Source organism: Rhinoderma darwinii, chromosome 10, assembly GCF_050947455.1.
Source record: "Rhinoderma darwinii isolate aRhiDar2 chromosome 10, aRhiDar2.hap1, whole genome shotgun sequence".
NCBI classification, from domain to species: Eukaryota; Metazoa; Chordata; class Amphibia; order Anura; family Rhinodermatidae; genus Rhinoderma; species Rhinoderma darwinii.
In genome coordinates, this window is record NC_134696.1 from 24,981,736 (window position 1) to 25,000,347 (window position 18,612).

The following is an 18,612-nucleotide window of genomic DNA, read 5'->3' on the forward strand; positions in this document are numbered from 1 at the left end:
GGGCGGACGGTTTATGTGGTGAACACAGGCGCCTGGAAGCTGTTACCATGACGACGAACCCCCCTCCGTGCAGAGGAGGAGCAGGAGGGAGAATCCCCTTACACTGGGCTGGACTCTCCGGGGGATTTGTCTGGTCCCGGACCCGGTGTTACCTGTTGTCTGGAGGAGTCTTGGAGAAGATCTATCATCGTGAGGAGCCGGGGGGGATTATCATCATGTGATCGTCAGACGTGGCTGTCACCCAGTATGTGTGATCCCTGTATCTGGAGGGGGACCGGTCGTTTTAGGACTTTTTCTTGGAATGCTGACGACCTCTAGTAGAGAGACTCTAACGTCCCACCAGGTGACGCTGTAGAGCCCCCGTACCTTTTTGGGACGCAGTCGGCTCCCGCGCCCTTTGGGATGCAGTTGGCCCCCCTCGCCTTTTGGGACGCCGTCATGCCCCCCACGCCCTTTGGGACGCCGTCGGCCCCCCTCGCCCCTTGGGACGCCGTCGGCCCCCCTCGCCCCTTGGGACGCCGTCGGCCCCCCTCGCCCCTTGGGACGCCGTCGGCCCCCCTCGCCCCTTGGGACGCCGTCGGCCCCCCTCGCCCCTTGGGACGCCGTCGGCCCCCCTCGCCCCTTGGGACGCCGTCGGCCCCCCTCGCCCCTTGGGACGCCGTCGGCCCCCCTCGCCCTTTGGGACGCCGTCGGGCCCCCCGCGCCTTTTGGGATATGGTCGGCCTCTAAACTTTTTGGAACTCTGACGCCTCGATCAGGGGATGCAGATTTTCCATCTCTTTATGTCGCTGACTATTCGTACTGGGTCTTGTAAACCATTCCCGGGGAGACTGATAAATGGTGCGGTGGGATTTTGTCAATCTTTACACGAGGGGGTATTGACGACTCATACAGGGGACTCTGTAGACCCGTGCCAGCAGATGACATTGACCTACTCCGGGGGATATCACTAACCTGAATTAAGTCGTGGATGGCCTGGACCCGGATAGATTTTAGACTTGGTGACGCTGTTGACATGGCATGGAGGACTGGAGCGTACATTGGCTGAGCGCCACCTCATGACGTAATTTTATGATATTGTCTAATTGAATTTCATATCTATTCAAGGTGAATCTAAACCGCAACATGGTGTGAATTTAGTCTATATCAGAAGCAGACAAGACCTCCAGATGCCCACTTTCTCCTCATACCGCATGTTGTGGTCCGACCTCCTTACTGCATTTCCTTCTTCCCAGACATGGACTACAATGAGATCTATCCACTCCCGCCATACATTTCTTGTGGACGAACCTTGTGGTGAGGACATGACTAGCGGGAGCTAACACTACAATGGATAAGGTAACGCGGCCATCTGCTGTATGTCAGCGTTAATAATTCATTCTTCTAAGTTGTCATAAATCGTCTCCAGCGAGTCCATCGATCACATTGCTGCATTCTCCAAATTAGTTATTGTTACCACTTTATTATTTTACCCTTTTAGTACAAGAACAGGTCCGTTCTCTTATTAGTCAAAACAACACCAAAAAAATGAAACAATACTCCGGACTCATAGTTATGACTTTGGTGTATTTATGAGGGGAGTGCTGCCCTCGCCTACCCCTGCCCTCCTCACAGTGAGTGACGGCTTAGGCTGGGTTCACACGACCTCTTTTCAGACATAATGGAGGCGTTTTACGCCTCGAATTACGCCTGAAAAGACGGCTCCAATACGTCGGCAAACATCTGCCCATTACTTTCAATGGGTTTGCCGATGTACTGTGCCGACGACCTGTCATTTTACGCGTCGCTGTCAAAAGACGACGCGTAAAAAGTACAGCTCGTCAAAAGAAGTGCAGGACACTTCTTGGGACGTAATTGGAGCACTTTTTCATTGACTCCATTGAAAAACCGCTCCAATTACGTCCGTAATGGACACCGTGAAAAACGCGAGTAAGAGCAATTACGTCTGAAATTCAGGAGCTGTTTTCTCCAGAGACAGCTCCGTAATTTCAGACGTATTTGCCGTTATCGTGTGGACATACCCTTACTGCTAAGTATCTGTATACACAGCAGTCCGTCAATCACCGACGGGACGGGGACAAGGGGGGGTAGCTCTTCCTTCATGAATACACTGGACTAATGACTGCCAGTCCGGTGTATTCTTTATCGTTCCTATTGGCCAAACGGCACAATATATTTTTTTTGTGCCGTTTTGGCTAATCGTAGAGCGGACGTGTCCCTTTAATATGCCCTCCATATTCAGCTGACAGATCCACTTTGAATTTCCGTGTCTCGCCCCACCGCCACAGGACCTGCGCTAGGCATAACATCAGTTTTGTCCGTAGCATTCCTTTAACTTGTTGCCGACGCATTACGTTTGTGCTCATCATGAGCGGCTGGATATTGTCGCATGATAATGAGCATACACGTCATGTTGATCGCACGGGCACAGCAAGTGTGCCCGCGCAATCAGGAGTGGGGTAATGACTGTAATACACAGCCGGAGCCCCGCTCTAAAAGCGGAGATCAGAGTAATCCCAGATCTCTGCTGTGAACCCCTTGAATGTTGCGATCAAAGCTGATGCAAAGAGGGAAAAATCGAAAATTGTTCTGTCTTACAAAGGCCAAAGCTGGCCGTGTACTTAAGGGGTTAAAAACATCATGTGAAACATCAGAATGGCATCAGCAGACTATGACGTCACTCCTTTCTATTCATAGATATGATATCATTGTACTGTATCAGCCAGACATGATCTCATCCTTTCCACTTGTGTCTGGTATAAATTACTTCTTTCATTATTTAACTGGGAATGTTTCTGCAAAAGCATAAAAAAAACTTGATGGCAGGGAATAATGCCTTTTGAGGTTTATTTAAAGTTTGTACTAGAGTAGAACGAAGGGTAGGCGCTTTAAAAAAAAAAAAAAAAAAAAAGAAATAGCGCCACTCTTATCAATGGGTAGTGTCTGGTATTGCAGCTAAACCGTGTTGAAGTGAATGGACTAGATATATATTTGGAGGCAGAGTTGTGCAGTCTATGTCACACTTGCTAAATCCTGTTTTCAAGGCTAGGGCTCCACAGCAACATCCAACTTTTTTTTTTTCCCCACAGGGAAACATTGGAGTTGGCCGCCATTTCTGGCTGAAATCGCAGAATTACCACGACTCTTGGGCAACTTTCATGTTTAGCTATGGGAAAAAGTTGGATGTCAAATTTTTAGGTGATTTCTAAAAGATCGCTTGAAACTGTCTTTCCCAAGAGGGGCGGCAATTCCATTATTTCACTCTTTGTTGCCATGGAGCCCTAGTCTTAAATAAACCATTATAGTCCCTTGTTTTATGGAGTGGATATTGGACTATAACTAGACAATTCCTCAATGCAGTGATGGGCACTATGTGTGCTATTGAGTATATCTGCGACATGGCAAGTGCCAGGAGTTGTTGTTGAGTGTAACTTGTGCAAAACTCATGTGTCATGTATTTTGAGCTGGAGCTGCGTGACATTGTTGTATACATGAGCCTTTGACCCCTTCTCTCACCCAGCCGAAATAGCTCAGTTGGGAGAGCGTTAGACTGAAGATCTAAAGGTCCCTGGTTCGATCCCGGGTTTCGGCAATCATTTTTTATGACACTAGGTTCTTTGGAAATACCATGGTTTTCAGTTGTTTTTTTTTCAGGATAGGTGATCAGTGTTTGATCGCTTGGGACCCCCACTGACCAAGAGGACTGGGGTCCTGAGTCCCCTGAATGAACGGAGCGGCGGTTGAGCGTGCGCTGCTCTCCATTCATTCTTGATGGGACTGCGGTAGATAGCCGAGCGCTGTACTTGGCTGTTTCCGTCTTTCCAATAGACTTTGAATGGAGTAGAACAGCGCATGCGTGACCGCCGCTCCATTCAATGTCCTCCTCTGCCGTCAAGCAGTGAGCAGAAATAGCGGGTTTGGGGCGCCCATTCTCACAATTATCACCTATCTTGTGTATAGATGGTAATTGGTAGGAATACCCATCTAAGATCTCTGCTTGTTGTGAGTGAATGGAAACATTCTTATTTACATCCAGGGGCTGAAAACCCATCCAGACCTTTTACCATATCCATAGCTGTTGTTTGTTTTTTACAATTGTATCTTGTCTAGACAATCCTTTATCAGCTAAAGACCTCCCAAATTCCTCTCCTGTACTGATAGTTTGCTACATTGTATCAGTCAGGAGTCCAGACTGTTTAGTTTAAAGAAGATTGTCTGGACTGAATACAACTGTATCCTCCCCTCGGTTGTGTGAGATATTATATCTGTACCAGTAAACAAGGCTATGTTCATCCACTGACAGCAAGTAGTGATCTTGAAAATCATGAAGAAGAAAAAACACTGTATAACCTTAGCCCACATGTTCGGTTTTTTAACAGCTGGAAACCCAACGTTTAAAGACCCCTAATATATAGGAATGTAGTTAAACAGGTTGTTTCATCACAGACAACCCCTTTAATATGGGAGCTGCTTGGACCCCTCTTTTGTTTTTGAGGAAAGGGGAGGTATCTCATTGTTTTAAGTCTCAGAGAGCAGTGTATGAATTGTGCAACACAGTTAATGTTATTTCCTAAATTGGGAATAAATTCTGTTCTTTCCCAGGTTACAGTGTAATGGAAATACAGGAGAAGATTTATAAACAGGACTATTCTCCGCGCGGCGAGCAGTTATTATTACATTACAAGCTGCAGGCTATAGCATTCGGATACAGTGGAGTTTGTAAAAGCACTGCTCTGTTTTTGTGTGATCATTCTACAACTAAAATACTTAACTATTTCAATATCTATCTTGCAGTCAGTGAATGGAAACATTTGTCCTTACCACTCATGCACATGTCTATACTACGGCTCTGTCAATCAGGCGTGTATATATAATGAAAAGGAAGGACCGCATTGGATCTTGTCCTGGGAAATCAGGAAAGCATTTCCCAAATATCTGATCCTGTTCTTGAAACTAAATATATTGCTCGCCCACAGAGCTCTAATTCGCTTTGTACCCGGCCTGTTATCATGTCCAGCGGGCACACATCTGCGAGCTCTATCTTGCACTGAACCCTTTATCTGTGTGACTTGGACTTGATCAGGACAGGTTTTCAGGCTCTGGATGTGGACAAAAATGTTTCCATTCACTGACCGCTATGTTTTTTCGCCTACACAAAACAAATGACAGGCCTCCCCCGATTATTTGTTGAAACGGTTTCCTTCGTTTTGTTTGCATACCGCACCCTACTGTGCTGGATTCAAAGGAAACAAACAAAAAAATAGCATTCTGCATTTTCGGAAATAATGGCTCTCTCAAAGGGGAATTTCACAATCTATTGATATTTACATAAATGGTTCAGGAAAGTGGAGCACAGATTGCATATAAGGTTAGTGGTGGTGCAGCAGGGAGCCGCAGATTGGTCTTTTAAATAAGGACACTATATGTCTGGTTCAGTAAAGGAAGACACTATATGTCTGGTTCAGTAAAGGAAAACAATATATGGCCTGTTCTGTAAAGGAGGACACTATATGGCCGGTTCAGTAAAGGAGGACACTATATGGCCGGTTCAGTAAAGGGGGACACTATATGGCCGGTTCAGTAAAGGAGGACACTATATGGCCGGTTCAGTAAAGGAGGACGCTATATGGCCGGTTCAGTAAAGGAGGACACTATATGGCCGGTTCCATAAAGGAGGACACTATATGGCCGGTTCCATAAAGGAGGACATTATATGACCGGTTCCATAAAGGAGGACACTATATGGCTGGTTCAGTAAAGGAGGACACTATATGTCTGGTTCAGTAAAGGAGGACACTATATGGCTGGTTCAGTAAAGGAGGACACTATATGGCCGGTTCCATAAAGGAGGACACTATATGGCCGGTTCCATAAAGGAGGACAATATATGGCCGGTTCCGTAAAGGAGGACACTATATGGCTGGTTCAGTAAAGGAGGACACTATATAGCCGGTTCAGTAAAGGAGGACACTATATAGCCGGTTCAGTAAAGGAGGACACTATATAGCCGGTTCAGTAAATGAGGACACTATGGCTGGTTGTGTAAAGGGGGACACTATGGCTGGTTCTGTAAAGGAGGACACTATATAGCCGATTCAGTAAAGGAGGACACTATGGCAGGTTCTGTAAAGGGGGACACTATGGCCGGTTCTATAAAGGAGGACACTATATGGCCGGTTCCGTAAAGGAGGACACTATATGGCCGGTTCCGTAAAGGAGGACACTATATGGCCGGTTCCGTAAAGGAGGACACTATATGGCCGGTTCCGTAAAGGAGGACACTATATGGCTGGTTCTATAAAGGAGGACACTATATGGCTGGTTCTGTAAAGGGGGACACTATATGGCCGGTTCTGTAAAGGGGGACGCTATATGGCCGGTTCTGTAAAGGGGGACGCTATATGGCCGGTTCTGTAAAGGGGGACGCTATATGGCCGGTTCTGTAAAGGGGGACGCTATATAGCTGGTTCAGTAAAGGAGGACACTCTATGGCTGGTTCTGTAAAGGAGGACACTATATGGCTGGTTCTATAAAGGAGGACACTATATGGCCGGTTCCGTAAAGGAGGACACTATATGGCTGGTTCTATAAAGGAGGACACTATATGGCTGGTTCTATAAAGGGGTACACTATATGGCCGGTTTTGTAAAGGGGTACACTATATGGCCGGTTTTGTAAAGGGGTACACTATATTGCTGGTTCTGTAAAGGAGGACACTTTATGGCTGGTTCTGTAAAGGGGGACACTATATGGCCGGTTCTGTAAAGGGGGACGCTATATGGCCGGTTCTGTAAAGGGGGACACTATATGGCCGGTTCTGTAAAGGGGGACGCTATATGGCCGGTTCTGTAAAGGGGGACACTATATGGCCGGTTCTGTAAAGGGGGACACTATATGGCCGGTTCTGTAAAGGGGGACACTATATGGCCGTTTCTGTAAAGGGGGACGCTATATGGCCGGTTCTGTAAAGGGGGACACTATATGGTTGGCTCTGTAGAGGGGGACACTATATGGCCGGTTCTGTAAAGGGGGACACTATATGGCCGGTTCTGTAAAGGGGGACACTATATGGTTGGTTCTGTAGAGGGGGACACTATATGGCCGGTTCTGTAAAGGGGGACGCTATATGGCCGGTTCTGTAAAGGGGGACGCTATATGGCCGGTTCTGTAAAGGGGGACGCTATATGGCCGGTTCTGTAAAGGGGGACGCTATATGGCCGGTTCTGTAGAGGGGGACACTATATGGCCGGTTCTGTAAAGGGGGACACTATATGGCCGGTTCTGTAAAGGGGGACACTATATGGCCGGTTCTGTAAAGGGGGACACTATATGGCCGGTTCTGTAAAGGGGGACACTATATGGCCGGTTCTGTAAAGGGGGACGCTATATGGCCGGTTCTGTAAAGGGGGACACTATATGGCCGGTTCTATAATGGGAGACACAGTGGCTGACTCTATTAAGGAAGGGAACAGTAACTGAGTCTGTTATCAGTTTAGACTTGGGCTAGACATTGCAATATATATTATTACTTCTAAGATATGTATTTCACTGACTGTTTTCTATCATTTAGGTGCATGATCAGTCGGAGGACATAGTTGATAAGTTGAAGGAGAAGGGATTCAGTCCTGGGACGTCTACAGAAGAGTACTTATGTTTCCTGTGGGATCTGTATCAGATAGCAGAGAGCAAGTTACAGGCGTCCACTAACAGTCTGGAGGAGCTGAGACTACAACAGGCTGAAGAGATGAAAGAGGTGAGAGCCACGATCCGGCAGCCTTGTAACCGGCAAAGAGTATGGATGGGATTATATGGAAATGGTGACATCGCTGTGACGTGACTGAATATCTATGTAGAAAGATTACAGCTGATCTATACAGTGGTGTGGCCCATAGTAACCAGATTACAGCTGATCTATACAGTGGTGTGGCCCATAGTAACCAGATTACAGCTGATCTATACAGTGGTGTGGCCCATAGTAACCAGATTACAGCTGATCTATACAGTGGTGTGGCCCATAGTGACCAGATTACAGCTGATCTATACAGTGGTGTGGCCCATAGTGACCAGATTACAGCTGATCTATACAGTGGTGTGGCCCATAGTGACCAGATTACAGCTGATCTATACAGTGGTGTGGCCCATAGTGACCAGATTACAGCTGATCTATACAGTGGTGTGGCCCATAGTGACCAGATTACAGCTGCTCTATACAGTGGTGTGGCCCATAGTAACCAGATTACAGCTGTTAGAAAATGGCAAATATCTGATTTGCACTTTGCAGCTGTCATGGGGCCCTTGGATAAGGGGGTCCAGTCCTGGTTGGTTAAATCCCCTTTGCTGTTGGGTAGTGACAACCTGTGCAGGACACCCAGAGCTCCGACGTACGTGTCCATAGAGCTCCATGAGCCAGACGGAGGCCAAAAGATTGACCTTTTGGCCTCCGTTGGCTTTGTGTATGTCAGTCTACCTTTTTTTTTGAAGGATGTAGTAGACTAAGCTTTTCCATCCCGCCAGATACCGCATAAAAAACCTATACCACGCAGTATGCTTATTTTAACATGGGAGTCCACTGTGTGGCATACGTCACAGGCATCAGTTTAATGGATACGTCATGAGCTTTTTAATAACTTTTAATTTCATATCCGTTAAATGGGTCTATGGGTGACAGATCCATTAAACCTAGGCAAAAAAACATAATGTGAACTGGGCCTAAAGGATATATTTGCACTTGCAGGTGGAGAACTATGTGGCTCACATCAGGAGCCTGACTGAGGAGAGGGAGGCGCTCACTACAGATTTTGAAAAGGAAAATATACAGCTCAGGAATGAACTAGAGAAGTTGCAGATTCAGCAAGGTAAGATGGAACTGAATTATCATTCTTTTTTTATTTTATTTAAACTTTTTTTTTCCAGCTATTTGTTTAAAATCTCTTTTTAAACCTCAATATTGCTAGACTTTTTTTCTTGAAAATTTGCACAACCTACTTTATTTTATAGCTAAGCCTTCCATTAAAATGAATGTAAACCCTAAGAGCAGGACTTTGCTAGTTCCCAAGTTGTACGTGGGCTGTCATGTGGACGTTCCTACAACAGTATACTAATTTACCAGAACACAAGGGCATGGCTGTGGGAGTAACATACTCAAATGTGGAGAGGAGAATGAGATGAGGGTAGAAAGAGCAGGGAAGGTGATCGGTAGACTCGACTACAAAATGACTGATTATGGCCACGAAGTCCTGTCCCATCTTACAATAGGTAGAGCATAGGTGTCCTCCGGAATTTGTATTTTTTTTTATACTTTTATTTAGCCCTCTTACACTTCAAGAATTAGGCCACCAGTTTCTTATAGACTTTAATGGTGACCACAACACCTTCCAGTTTTATAGGATTTTTTTTTTCTTGAATACGAAGGGTGGGAAGTCTTAAATATCCTAAATTCTGCTTCATTCTTAACATTCTGTTTTGAGATGATAGACTCTCTTAGTGTTTTATGTCATTTTAGACACCCAGCTGAAAGAAGTTGAAGAGATGCTGGACCAAGAAGGCTTAAATGAGATCGCCCACAGCAGTCCCAGCGAGCAGATTGCCTACCTTCTGGTGGAAAGGGCCACACTGCTGGAGAAGCTGGAGCTTCTGGAACAAAAGATGGACGCTCACTCGGAGAACTTGAGCGATCAAAAACGACAGGTGCTTCCAGTTACTTTCTCGCAGAGATGAAAGTGTTGTACTGTCAAATGTAACTCGTCTAGTGTCTGATAGTCTTTAAATCCTGGTGGTCCAACATATGATCAAATTCAGAAGGTAAGGCCGAAATGGCCCTCAAAAAGTACCTAACTGGGAAGCTGACAGGCAACATGTAAAAGGTGCACTCTTTTCACTACTTTCCGAGAGGAATCATCTGACTACACTACATTAAAGGGGTTTCCCCACAAAACACCGAAAGTCCTTCGATCTGCTCCATGAGACTGGAATGCGGGTGCACATGCTCGGCCAGCGCTCCATTCATTTATTTACTGATTCAGAATGAGTTTCATGGACATATTTAAATGATAATATTCAGTCTCCCTGCAGCCACCACTAGGGGGAGCTTCCTGCATACTGTTAGTATTGCATTCAACTTATAAATAGTATGCAGTAAGCTCCTAAGCCCCCCTAGTGGTGGCTGCAGGCAGCAGAATTTTTATTTTAATCTATGTCACATATATTTATGTTGGTTTACTGGTTTCAGGATGAATTGGAACAAATTCATCGGACACTTGAAGAGGAACTTTATCAGCAGCGTGAAACCATGAGACGCACCAAGGAGACTCTGAACAAGGTATTGAGCATATATCGCGTTATTTGACTAGGACTAAAATCAAAAAAGTTAAACTGAAATTGGATATACTAGATAAAGGAGACATTGATATTTTTCTCATGATTGGCTAAAGTTTGCTGTAACTGGATGAGTACTAAAATATGAAGTCTTAGGCCCTGTTCACACAGAGTTTTTGGTCGCGGTTTTTGCCGCGGCAAAAACTGCAGCAGAAAATGGACGAAATTGACTCCCATTGATTTCAATGGAAAGTGGAGGCGTTTTTTTTCCCGCCAGCCCGCCAAAAAAACGCTCCCACAAAGCCATGCAATCTCAATAGACAAACATTGCTAGAAGTATGGGTCATACTGAAGGTCTTGGTCACTTTACACGTGGCACTGCCATAGAATGCCACTAGTCAGTTTGTGAAATTTTCGATCTGCTGGATTCAGAGACACACAGGACCCACTGACACTGAACCCATCAGTCCCATGGACCTGACGGTACAGGATTCAGCGTAAGATACAGCTGCTCTATATACAGGATACAAAGCAGCTGTATCTCAAAAAGTTAAAATTATTTTTTTTATAAAAAAACGAATTATAAAGTTGCACAAAACACACTGACTGATCTTTTTATTAAAAAAATAATCACTTTCAAAGGTTTACACCGCCTTTAATGTCTGATTTTGATGTGTAATAAATGGCTTGCTGACATTTTATAGCGCACTCGCAGACATTAGTAGCGGTGGTTTTACTTGCACTGCATCACATCACAACAAGTACTGACTGCAGTGTTCGTATGTGATCAACCCATTCACCTAAAGCGGATCTATCCGGTCATCTATTCTGCCCTATCTGAGTGCAGCATGAGATAGAGGTGGGAATGCTGAGCGTGAGTAACTAGCTGGGTTACCGCAACGTTCATCCAATCCCAATGATTAAAAAGTCACGTGACTATTGCAAGAATTTTGACATGATTGGAATTCTTGCAATCATCTGGTGTCGCCATATAGAGAAACATTGAGGTTGTGCGGCGATCGTGGTAACCCGACCAAAAGTTGCCTAAAGTCGAAGGCTGTCAATCCGCCTGTGAGGGTGCAGTAAGCAGGACTCACAGGCTCTATCTGTCCAGGCAGGATTTCTGTGACATTTTTGCTATAAAATACACTAGAAAAAACTTTTTATATATCTCCAAGCTCCGTATCACCAGCTCTATTCTATTCCGCCATCAGATAGGACCGCATAGATAATCTCACAAATCCACTGTGAACGATACCCCAAGATTTTGCAATGCTTGGTCAGCACAAACACTAGAGTATCATTTACCAAGTGTTCTCAAGCTTTGCTTTAAGGCTGGATTCACACGAGCATGTTCTGTCCGTAAAGGACGGAACGTATTTCGGCTGCAAGTCCCGGACCGAACACACTGCAGGGAGCCGGACTCCTAGAATCATAGTTATGTACGACGCTAGGAGTCCCTGCCTCGCGCGGGACAACTGCCCCGTACTAAAAACATGATTACAGTACGGGACAGTTGTCCTGCAGCGAGGCAGGGACTCCTAGCGTCGTACATAACTATGATGCTAGGGGCCCGGCTCCCTGCAGTGTGTTCGGTCCGGGACTTCCGGCCGAAATACGTTCCGTCCATTACGGACAGAACATGCTCGTGTGAATCCAGCCTTACTCTTTTGGATGAGATTCTGTAAGAAAATTACATGTATTTTGCCCTTTTGAGGCATTTTATTATTTTATTCATATCAAATTTATATTTGTACCTATTTTTTCTAAAGGAGCCAGTGTCCTTAGTTCAGAAGCCGTGGAAGAAGTTATTTGGGACTCGTAGAAATGCAGACAGCGTGTCTGCTGAGAGTTCAGTATGTTCCTGTTCTGCTTATTTTTTATATTTTTCTAACATTACTAATCAACCAAGGCGTCCACTAACTCTGCACCGCCCTAACCTGATCATTGTCATCGGTTACAATGTCTATTTTATTTTTAGCTGTGTACCATGATTTATTATCTGCAGTGTCTAAAAGGCATATGGTTTTCTGATCAAGTTCTTGACTGGCATAGTTAAATGCTATGGAAACCATTTTTTTTTAATTTTTTTTTAAATAAAACAACTTATTAGAGGATTTAAAACAACTTTTTAATTGGCTGTTATTAAAAATGTTTTTTACTTTTTTAGATACAGCTTCTATTTATATCCTGGATACATAAAAGCTGTATATTGCGCTCAAAGCCGAATCCATTAGGTCTGACGGCTTTGGTGACAGCGGGTCCTGCGTGTTTCTATCACGCAGGATCCAGCTGTTATCGATCACAACTAAGTTAATTAATTAGATGTGATTAATAACAGCTGGATCCTTAGTGGCTGAGAAACACGCAGGACCCGCTGTCACCAAAGTCGTTAGTCCCGCTGACCTGACGTATTCAGGTTTGAGCGCAAGATACAGCTTCTATGTATCCAGGATACATAGAAGCTGTGTCTCAAAAGGTAAAATTTTTTTTTAGGAAAATACAATTAAAAAGTTGTTTTAAATCCTTTAATATATTATTTTATTAAATGTGCTCAAAGGTTTACATAGCCTTTAAGACCTGTTTGTTGGGAGTATGAGTTAGGTCTCATGCACACGACCGTAGTGGTGTGCACTGGCCGTTATTTGCGGCTCAGAAGGCCGCGGAGTGTACGTTTTGTGTACATGGGGAATAATGCGGATGATTTGCGGAACCATTCATTTCAATGGGCCTATGCACATGACCGTGGTTTCCACCCCTCCCATGCATTGTCCGAGAGCCTGGACCGCAAAAAGATAGGACATGTCTTATTATGGTTGCATTTTGCGGTCCACGCTCGTTGAAATGAATGCACACGGCAATGTGAACGGCCCGTGATTTGCGGGTGGCCGCGGGTGACACTCTGCGGCCGTCCGAGCTGCAAATCACGGTCCGTGCACACCTCCACAGTCGTGTGCATGAGGCCTAACGCTAGGGATCCACGGTACTCGCGATTCTAGTAAAATTTATGTACTACCGCGACTTGTGGGCGACTTCAATGTTTATCCTACACAAGATGCCTATATGTTGCAGGAATGCCATGATTTTAATGTGACTCATGGGTGAGTCTGTGTCGGCGTGGACCCCCACCAATACTGAGAACAGGGGTTTGTGTCCCTTGTTTGCTGGAGAATGGTGGCAGCACATGGCAGTCACCCTCCATTATAGTGATTGGGACATATGAAAACAGATGAGCAAACTCACTTGGCTGTTTCTGTATTTTCCATAGACTTTGTATGTGTCACCACTGCAAACTAGAGGAAACAGGGCATTGAAAGTATGTGCGGTCCTCAACTATTATAATCCATAACTTCGGCTGATTTTTATCCTTTTGTACGGCAGGGAGTTATTGTTGATCTCTTAAAGAGGACCTGTCACCTCTCCTGATATGTCTATTTTAGTAAACACTTGTATTCCCCATGTATAACAATTCCGGAACATATTTTCTTAGAACTCTACATTGTGCCGTTCCTCTGTTATTCCTCCTAAAAATATATGAATAAATTGACAACTGGGCATGACCATTTCCCTTGTCGAAGGGGCGTGCCCCTACACGGTCTCCATCTACTGGCACTGATTGCACATTGTCAGACTGTGTAGGGACACCCCCCCCAACTGGTAACACCCAGTTGTCTATTCAATTATAAGTTTCTTGGAGGAATAACAGAGGAACGGCACAACACAGAGTACTAAAAAAATGATGTTCTCGAATTTCATGGAGAATACAATCATTTACTAAAATAGACATGCCAGGACAGGGGACAGGTCCTCTATAATGACCTCTATTATAGCAATCTATTCGTTTTATCAATTTCTTCTATACTATCTGTATGGATGAGTCCTTATTTTCCATTTAGGCTACAGCTACACAGTGACATCCGTAGGTAGTAGTCCCTTCTGATGTCGCAGTGCTCAGCATCATAACCTTCCACCATTGCTATCAGTGCAGCATAATACATTGGGCCACAACAGGATAGATGCAGCGTTCCCATAAGAGATGAGTTACCTTTAGAATTTCATCTCTAGTCAAGACAAGTCTGCATCCTGGCATACAACAAGAATAGCGGTGAGCCCCCCCGCTTGGTTCTTTAAGTTCTACAAAGAAAGAAACGACGCGTTAAACACATGAAAGGGATGGCGGGACGATGCCGCTTTGTTTTGGTATAAAGCGCTCTATTCCGATAAATGATCAACGCATTAATCCCTTGATCTGAGCAGGAACTCCGGTCAATGCGCTCTATAGCCGGAGATGTGGATAATATTGTATGAGACGTCTTTGAAGAACAGTCACCTCCGTGTGTCGCTGTAAGATGAGAGGCTCAGAAGCCGTGACTGGGGGCATCTCTTACATGCAGGTGTCAGATTAAACATCCCGTCTTCTAGGTCTCGTTTGCTTGAAATGGCTCTGCCGACATCTTTAGCATGCCAGTCGTTCAATATATAGGTCTACAATAAGGGGTCAGCAACCTTCGGCACTCCAGCTGTTGTGAAACTACAACTCCCAGCACGCCTTGACAGCCAAACGCTTTATTATTCCAGTCAGAGGCTGTCCGTTGCATGCTGGGAATTGTAGTTTCACAACAGCTGGAGTGTACATCTGTTCATGAGACTGGGTTAATTTGCTGTTGAAGACTTGATTAAAGTGGTTGTACAACATTAGAAAAAAAACATGGCTGCTTTCTTCCAAAAATAATGCCACATCTGTCCACAGGTTGCCTGTGGTATTGCTGCTTAGCTCCATTCACTTTAATACCATACACATGTATGGATGCAGCGTTTTTTAGAAGAAAGCAGACGTGTTTTTCTAATTATGGACAGTCTCTTTAATTATTAACTTTAACACATATCAAATCTTAAAGGAAAAGTCTACATTTTTAAAGAAAATTTTACAACACTCCGCTGTTTAATCCGCATAAATCATTGAGTAACTTTGTAAGTCCTTTTCTTTACTTATCTTGTACTGATTTTCTGTTCTGTGCTGTTTAATGTGACTCCATTCATGCTGAAAATTCAGAATTCTGATTTCCTGTTACCTGAGAGCATCTTTAGGGTGTTGTGTTCTGTGGATTGACAATCCTGTATTTATGCTGCTAGATATATTGGGTCAGATTTATTATTACTGTCTTAAAGTTTCTTAACCCCTTCCCTCTTTAGCCACTTTTGACCTTCCTGACAGAGCCTCATTTTTCAAATCTGACATGTGTCACTTTATGTGGTAATAACTCCGGAATGCTTTCACCTATCCAAGCGATTCTGAGATTGTTTTCTCGTGACACATTGGACTTTATGTTACTGGCAAAATTTGCTCGATATGTTCAGTATTTAATTGTGAAAAACACCAAAATTTAGCGAAAAATTGCAAAAATTAGCATTTTTCTCAATTTAAATGTATCTGCTTGTAAGACAGGCAGTTATAATACACAAAATTGTTGCTAATTAACATCCCCCATATGTCTACTTTAGATTGGCATCGTTTTTTGAACATCCTTTTATTTTTCTATGACCTCACAAGGCTTAGAACTTTAGCAGCAATTTCTCACATTTTCAAGAAAATTTCAAAAGGCTATTTTTACAGGGGCCAGTTCAGTTGTGAAGTGGTTTTGAGGGCCTTATATATTAGAAACCCCAAAAAAGTCACCCCATTTTAAAAACTTCACCCCTCAAAGTATTCAAAACAGCATTTAGAAAATGTCTTAACCCTTTAAACATTTCACAGGAATTAAAGCAAAGTAGAGGTGAAATTTACAAATTTCATATTTTTCTGCAGAAATACATTTTTAATACAATTTTTTTTATAACACAGAAGGTTTTACCAGAGAAATGCAACTCAATATTTGTTGCCCAGTTTTTGCAGTTTTAGGAAATATCCCACATGTGGCCGTAGCGTGCTACTGGACTGAAACACCGGCCTCAGAAGCAAAGGAGCACCTAGTGGATTTTGGGGCCTTATTTTTGTTAGAATATATTTTAGGCACCATGTCAGGTTTGAAGGGCTCTTGCGGTGCCAAAACAGTCAAAATCCCCCAAAAGTGACCCCATCTGGGAAACTAGACACCTCAAGGAAATTATCTAGGGGTGTAGTGAGCATTTTCACCGCACAGGTTTTTTACAGAAATTATTGGAAGTAGGCCGTGAAAATTAAAATCAACATTTCTTCAAAGAAAATGTAGGTTTAGCGATTTTTTTTCTCATTTCCACAAGGACTAAAGGAGAAAAAGCACCGCAAAATTTGTAAAGCAATTTCTCCCGAGTAAAACAATACCTCACATGTGGTAATAAACGGTTGTTTGGAGACACGGCGTGGCTGAGAAGGGAAAGAGCGCCATTTGGCTTTTGGAGTTCACATTTAGCAGGAATGATTTGCGGAGGCCATGTCACATTTACAAAGCCCCTGAGGGGACAAAACAGTGAAAACCCCAAACAAGTGACCCCATTTTGGAAACTATACCCCTTGAGGAAATTATCTAGGGGTATAGTGAGCATTTTGACCCCACAGGTTTTTTGCAGAAATTTTTGCAAGTAGGCTGTGAAAATGAAAATCTAAATTTTTTCAAATAAAATGTAGGTTTAGCTAATTTTTTTTCATTTCCACAAGGACTAAAGGAGAAAAATCACCATAAAATTTGTAAAGAAATTTCTCCCGAGTAAAACAGTACCCCACATGTGGTAATAAACGGCTGTTTGGACACACGGCGAGGCTGAGAAGGGAAAGAGCGCCATTTGGCTTTTGGAACTCAAATTTAGCAGGAATGGTTTGCGGAGGCCATGTTACATTTACAAAGCCCCTGAGGGGACAAAACAGTGGAAACCCCCCACAAGTGACCCCATTTTGGAAACAACACCCATTGAGGAAATTATCTAGGGGTATAGTGAGCGATTTGACACCACAGTTTTTTTGCAGAAATTATTGGAAGTAGGCCCTGAAAATAATAATCTACATTTTTTCAAAGAAAATGTAGGTTTAGCTAATTTTTTCTCATTTCCAGAAGGACTAAAGGAGAAAAAGCACCACAAAATTTGTAAAGCAATTTCTCCCGAGTAAAACAATACCCCACATGTGGTAATAAACGGCTGTTTGGACACACGGCAGGGCTTAGAAGGGAAAGAGCACTATTTGACTTTTTGAGATCACATTTAGCAGGAATGATTTGCGGAGGCCAGGTCACATTTGCAAAGCCCCTGAGGGGACAAAACAATGAAAACGCCCAAAAAGGGACTCCATTTAGGAAACTACACCTCTTGAAGAATGCATCTAGGGGTGTAGTGAGCATTTTGACCCCACAGATGTTTCATAGAATTTATTAGAATTAGGCAGTGAAAATAAAAACAGTCCTTTTTCTTCAATAAGACGTAGCTTTAGCGCAAATTTTTTCATTTTCTCAACAAATAAAGGAAAAAAAGAACCCAACATTTGTAAAGCTATTTCTCCCGAGTACGGCAATACCCCATATGTGGTCATAAACTGCTGTTTGGGCAAACGGCAGGGCTCAGAAGGGAAGGACCGCCATTTGGAGTGCAGATGTTGCTGGATTGGTTTCTGGGCACCTGTGGGCCCAAAACAGTGGAAACCCCCCAGAAGTGACCCCATTTTGTAAACTACACCCCTCAATGCATTTACCAAGGGGTGTAGTAAGCATTTTAACCCTGCAGGTGTTTTGTAGAAATTAGTGTGCGCTCAATGTTGCAGAGTGAAAATGGGATTTTTTTCCATAGATATGCCAATATGTGGTGCCCGGCTTGTGCCACCATAACAAGACAGCTCTCTAATTATTATGCGGTGTTTCCCGGTTTTAGAAACACCCTACATGTGGCCCTAATCTTTTGTCTGGACATATGACAGGGCTCAGAAGTGAAGAGTACCATGCGGAGTGGAGGCCTAATTTGGCGATTTACAAAGTATTGGTTCACAACTGCAGAGGCTCAGATGTGAAATAATAAAAAGAAACCCCTGATAAGTGACCCCATTATGGAACTGCACCCCTCAAGGCATTTATTAAGGGGTGTAGTGAGCATTTTCACCCCACAGGTCTTTTCCATAAATGAATGCGCTGCGGATGGTGCAAATTAAAAATTTATATTTTTCCCTAGATATGTCATGCCCAGCTTATGACGCTGGAGACACACACCACAAAAATTGTTAAAAGGGTTCTCACGGGTATGACGGTGCCATATATGTTGAAGGAAACTGCTGTTTGGGCACGCTGTAGGGTTCAGGGCCGAGGGAGCACCATTTGGCTTTTGGAGAGCGGATTTTGCTTG

General features: G+C 43.9%; 1 protein-coding gene and 1 non-coding gene across 3 annotated transcripts in view; both read left to right on the top strand.

The window, feature by feature from the left end:
* The first annotated feature begins 21 nt into the window (after nucleotides 1-21).
* Nucleotides 22-18,612, top strand: part of CCDC30 (coiled-coil domain containing 30) — a 46,885-nt gene continuing 28,294 nt past the window's right edge. The window contains exons 1-7 of one of the 2 annotated variants that reach the window (XM_075839541.1): nucleotides 22-244; nucleotides 1,108-1,338; nucleotides 7,571-7,753; nucleotides 8,735-8,855; nucleotides 9,503-9,687; nucleotides 10,229-10,318; nucleotides 12,087-12,170. In XM_075839541.1, coding sequence (XP_075695656.1) covers nucleotides 1,330-1,338; nucleotides 7,571-7,753; nucleotides 8,735-8,855; nucleotides 9,503-9,687; nucleotides 10,229-10,318; nucleotides 12,087-12,170 — 672 coding nt within the window. In that variant the 5' untranslated portion in view covers nucleotides 22-244; nucleotides 1,108-1,329. The remainder of the gene's footprint in view (nucleotides 245-1,107; nucleotides 1,339-7,570; nucleotides 7,754-8,734; nucleotides 8,856-9,502; nucleotides 9,688-10,228; nucleotides 10,319-12,086; nucleotides 12,171-18,612) is intronic. The other variant, XM_075839542.1, reaches the window with a different exon arrangement.
* On the top strand, nucleotides 3,520-3,592 carry TRNAF-GAA (transfer RNA phenylalanine (anticodon GAA)). The gene has a single exon. It is a non-coding gene; the product is annotated as a tRNA-Phe (tRNA).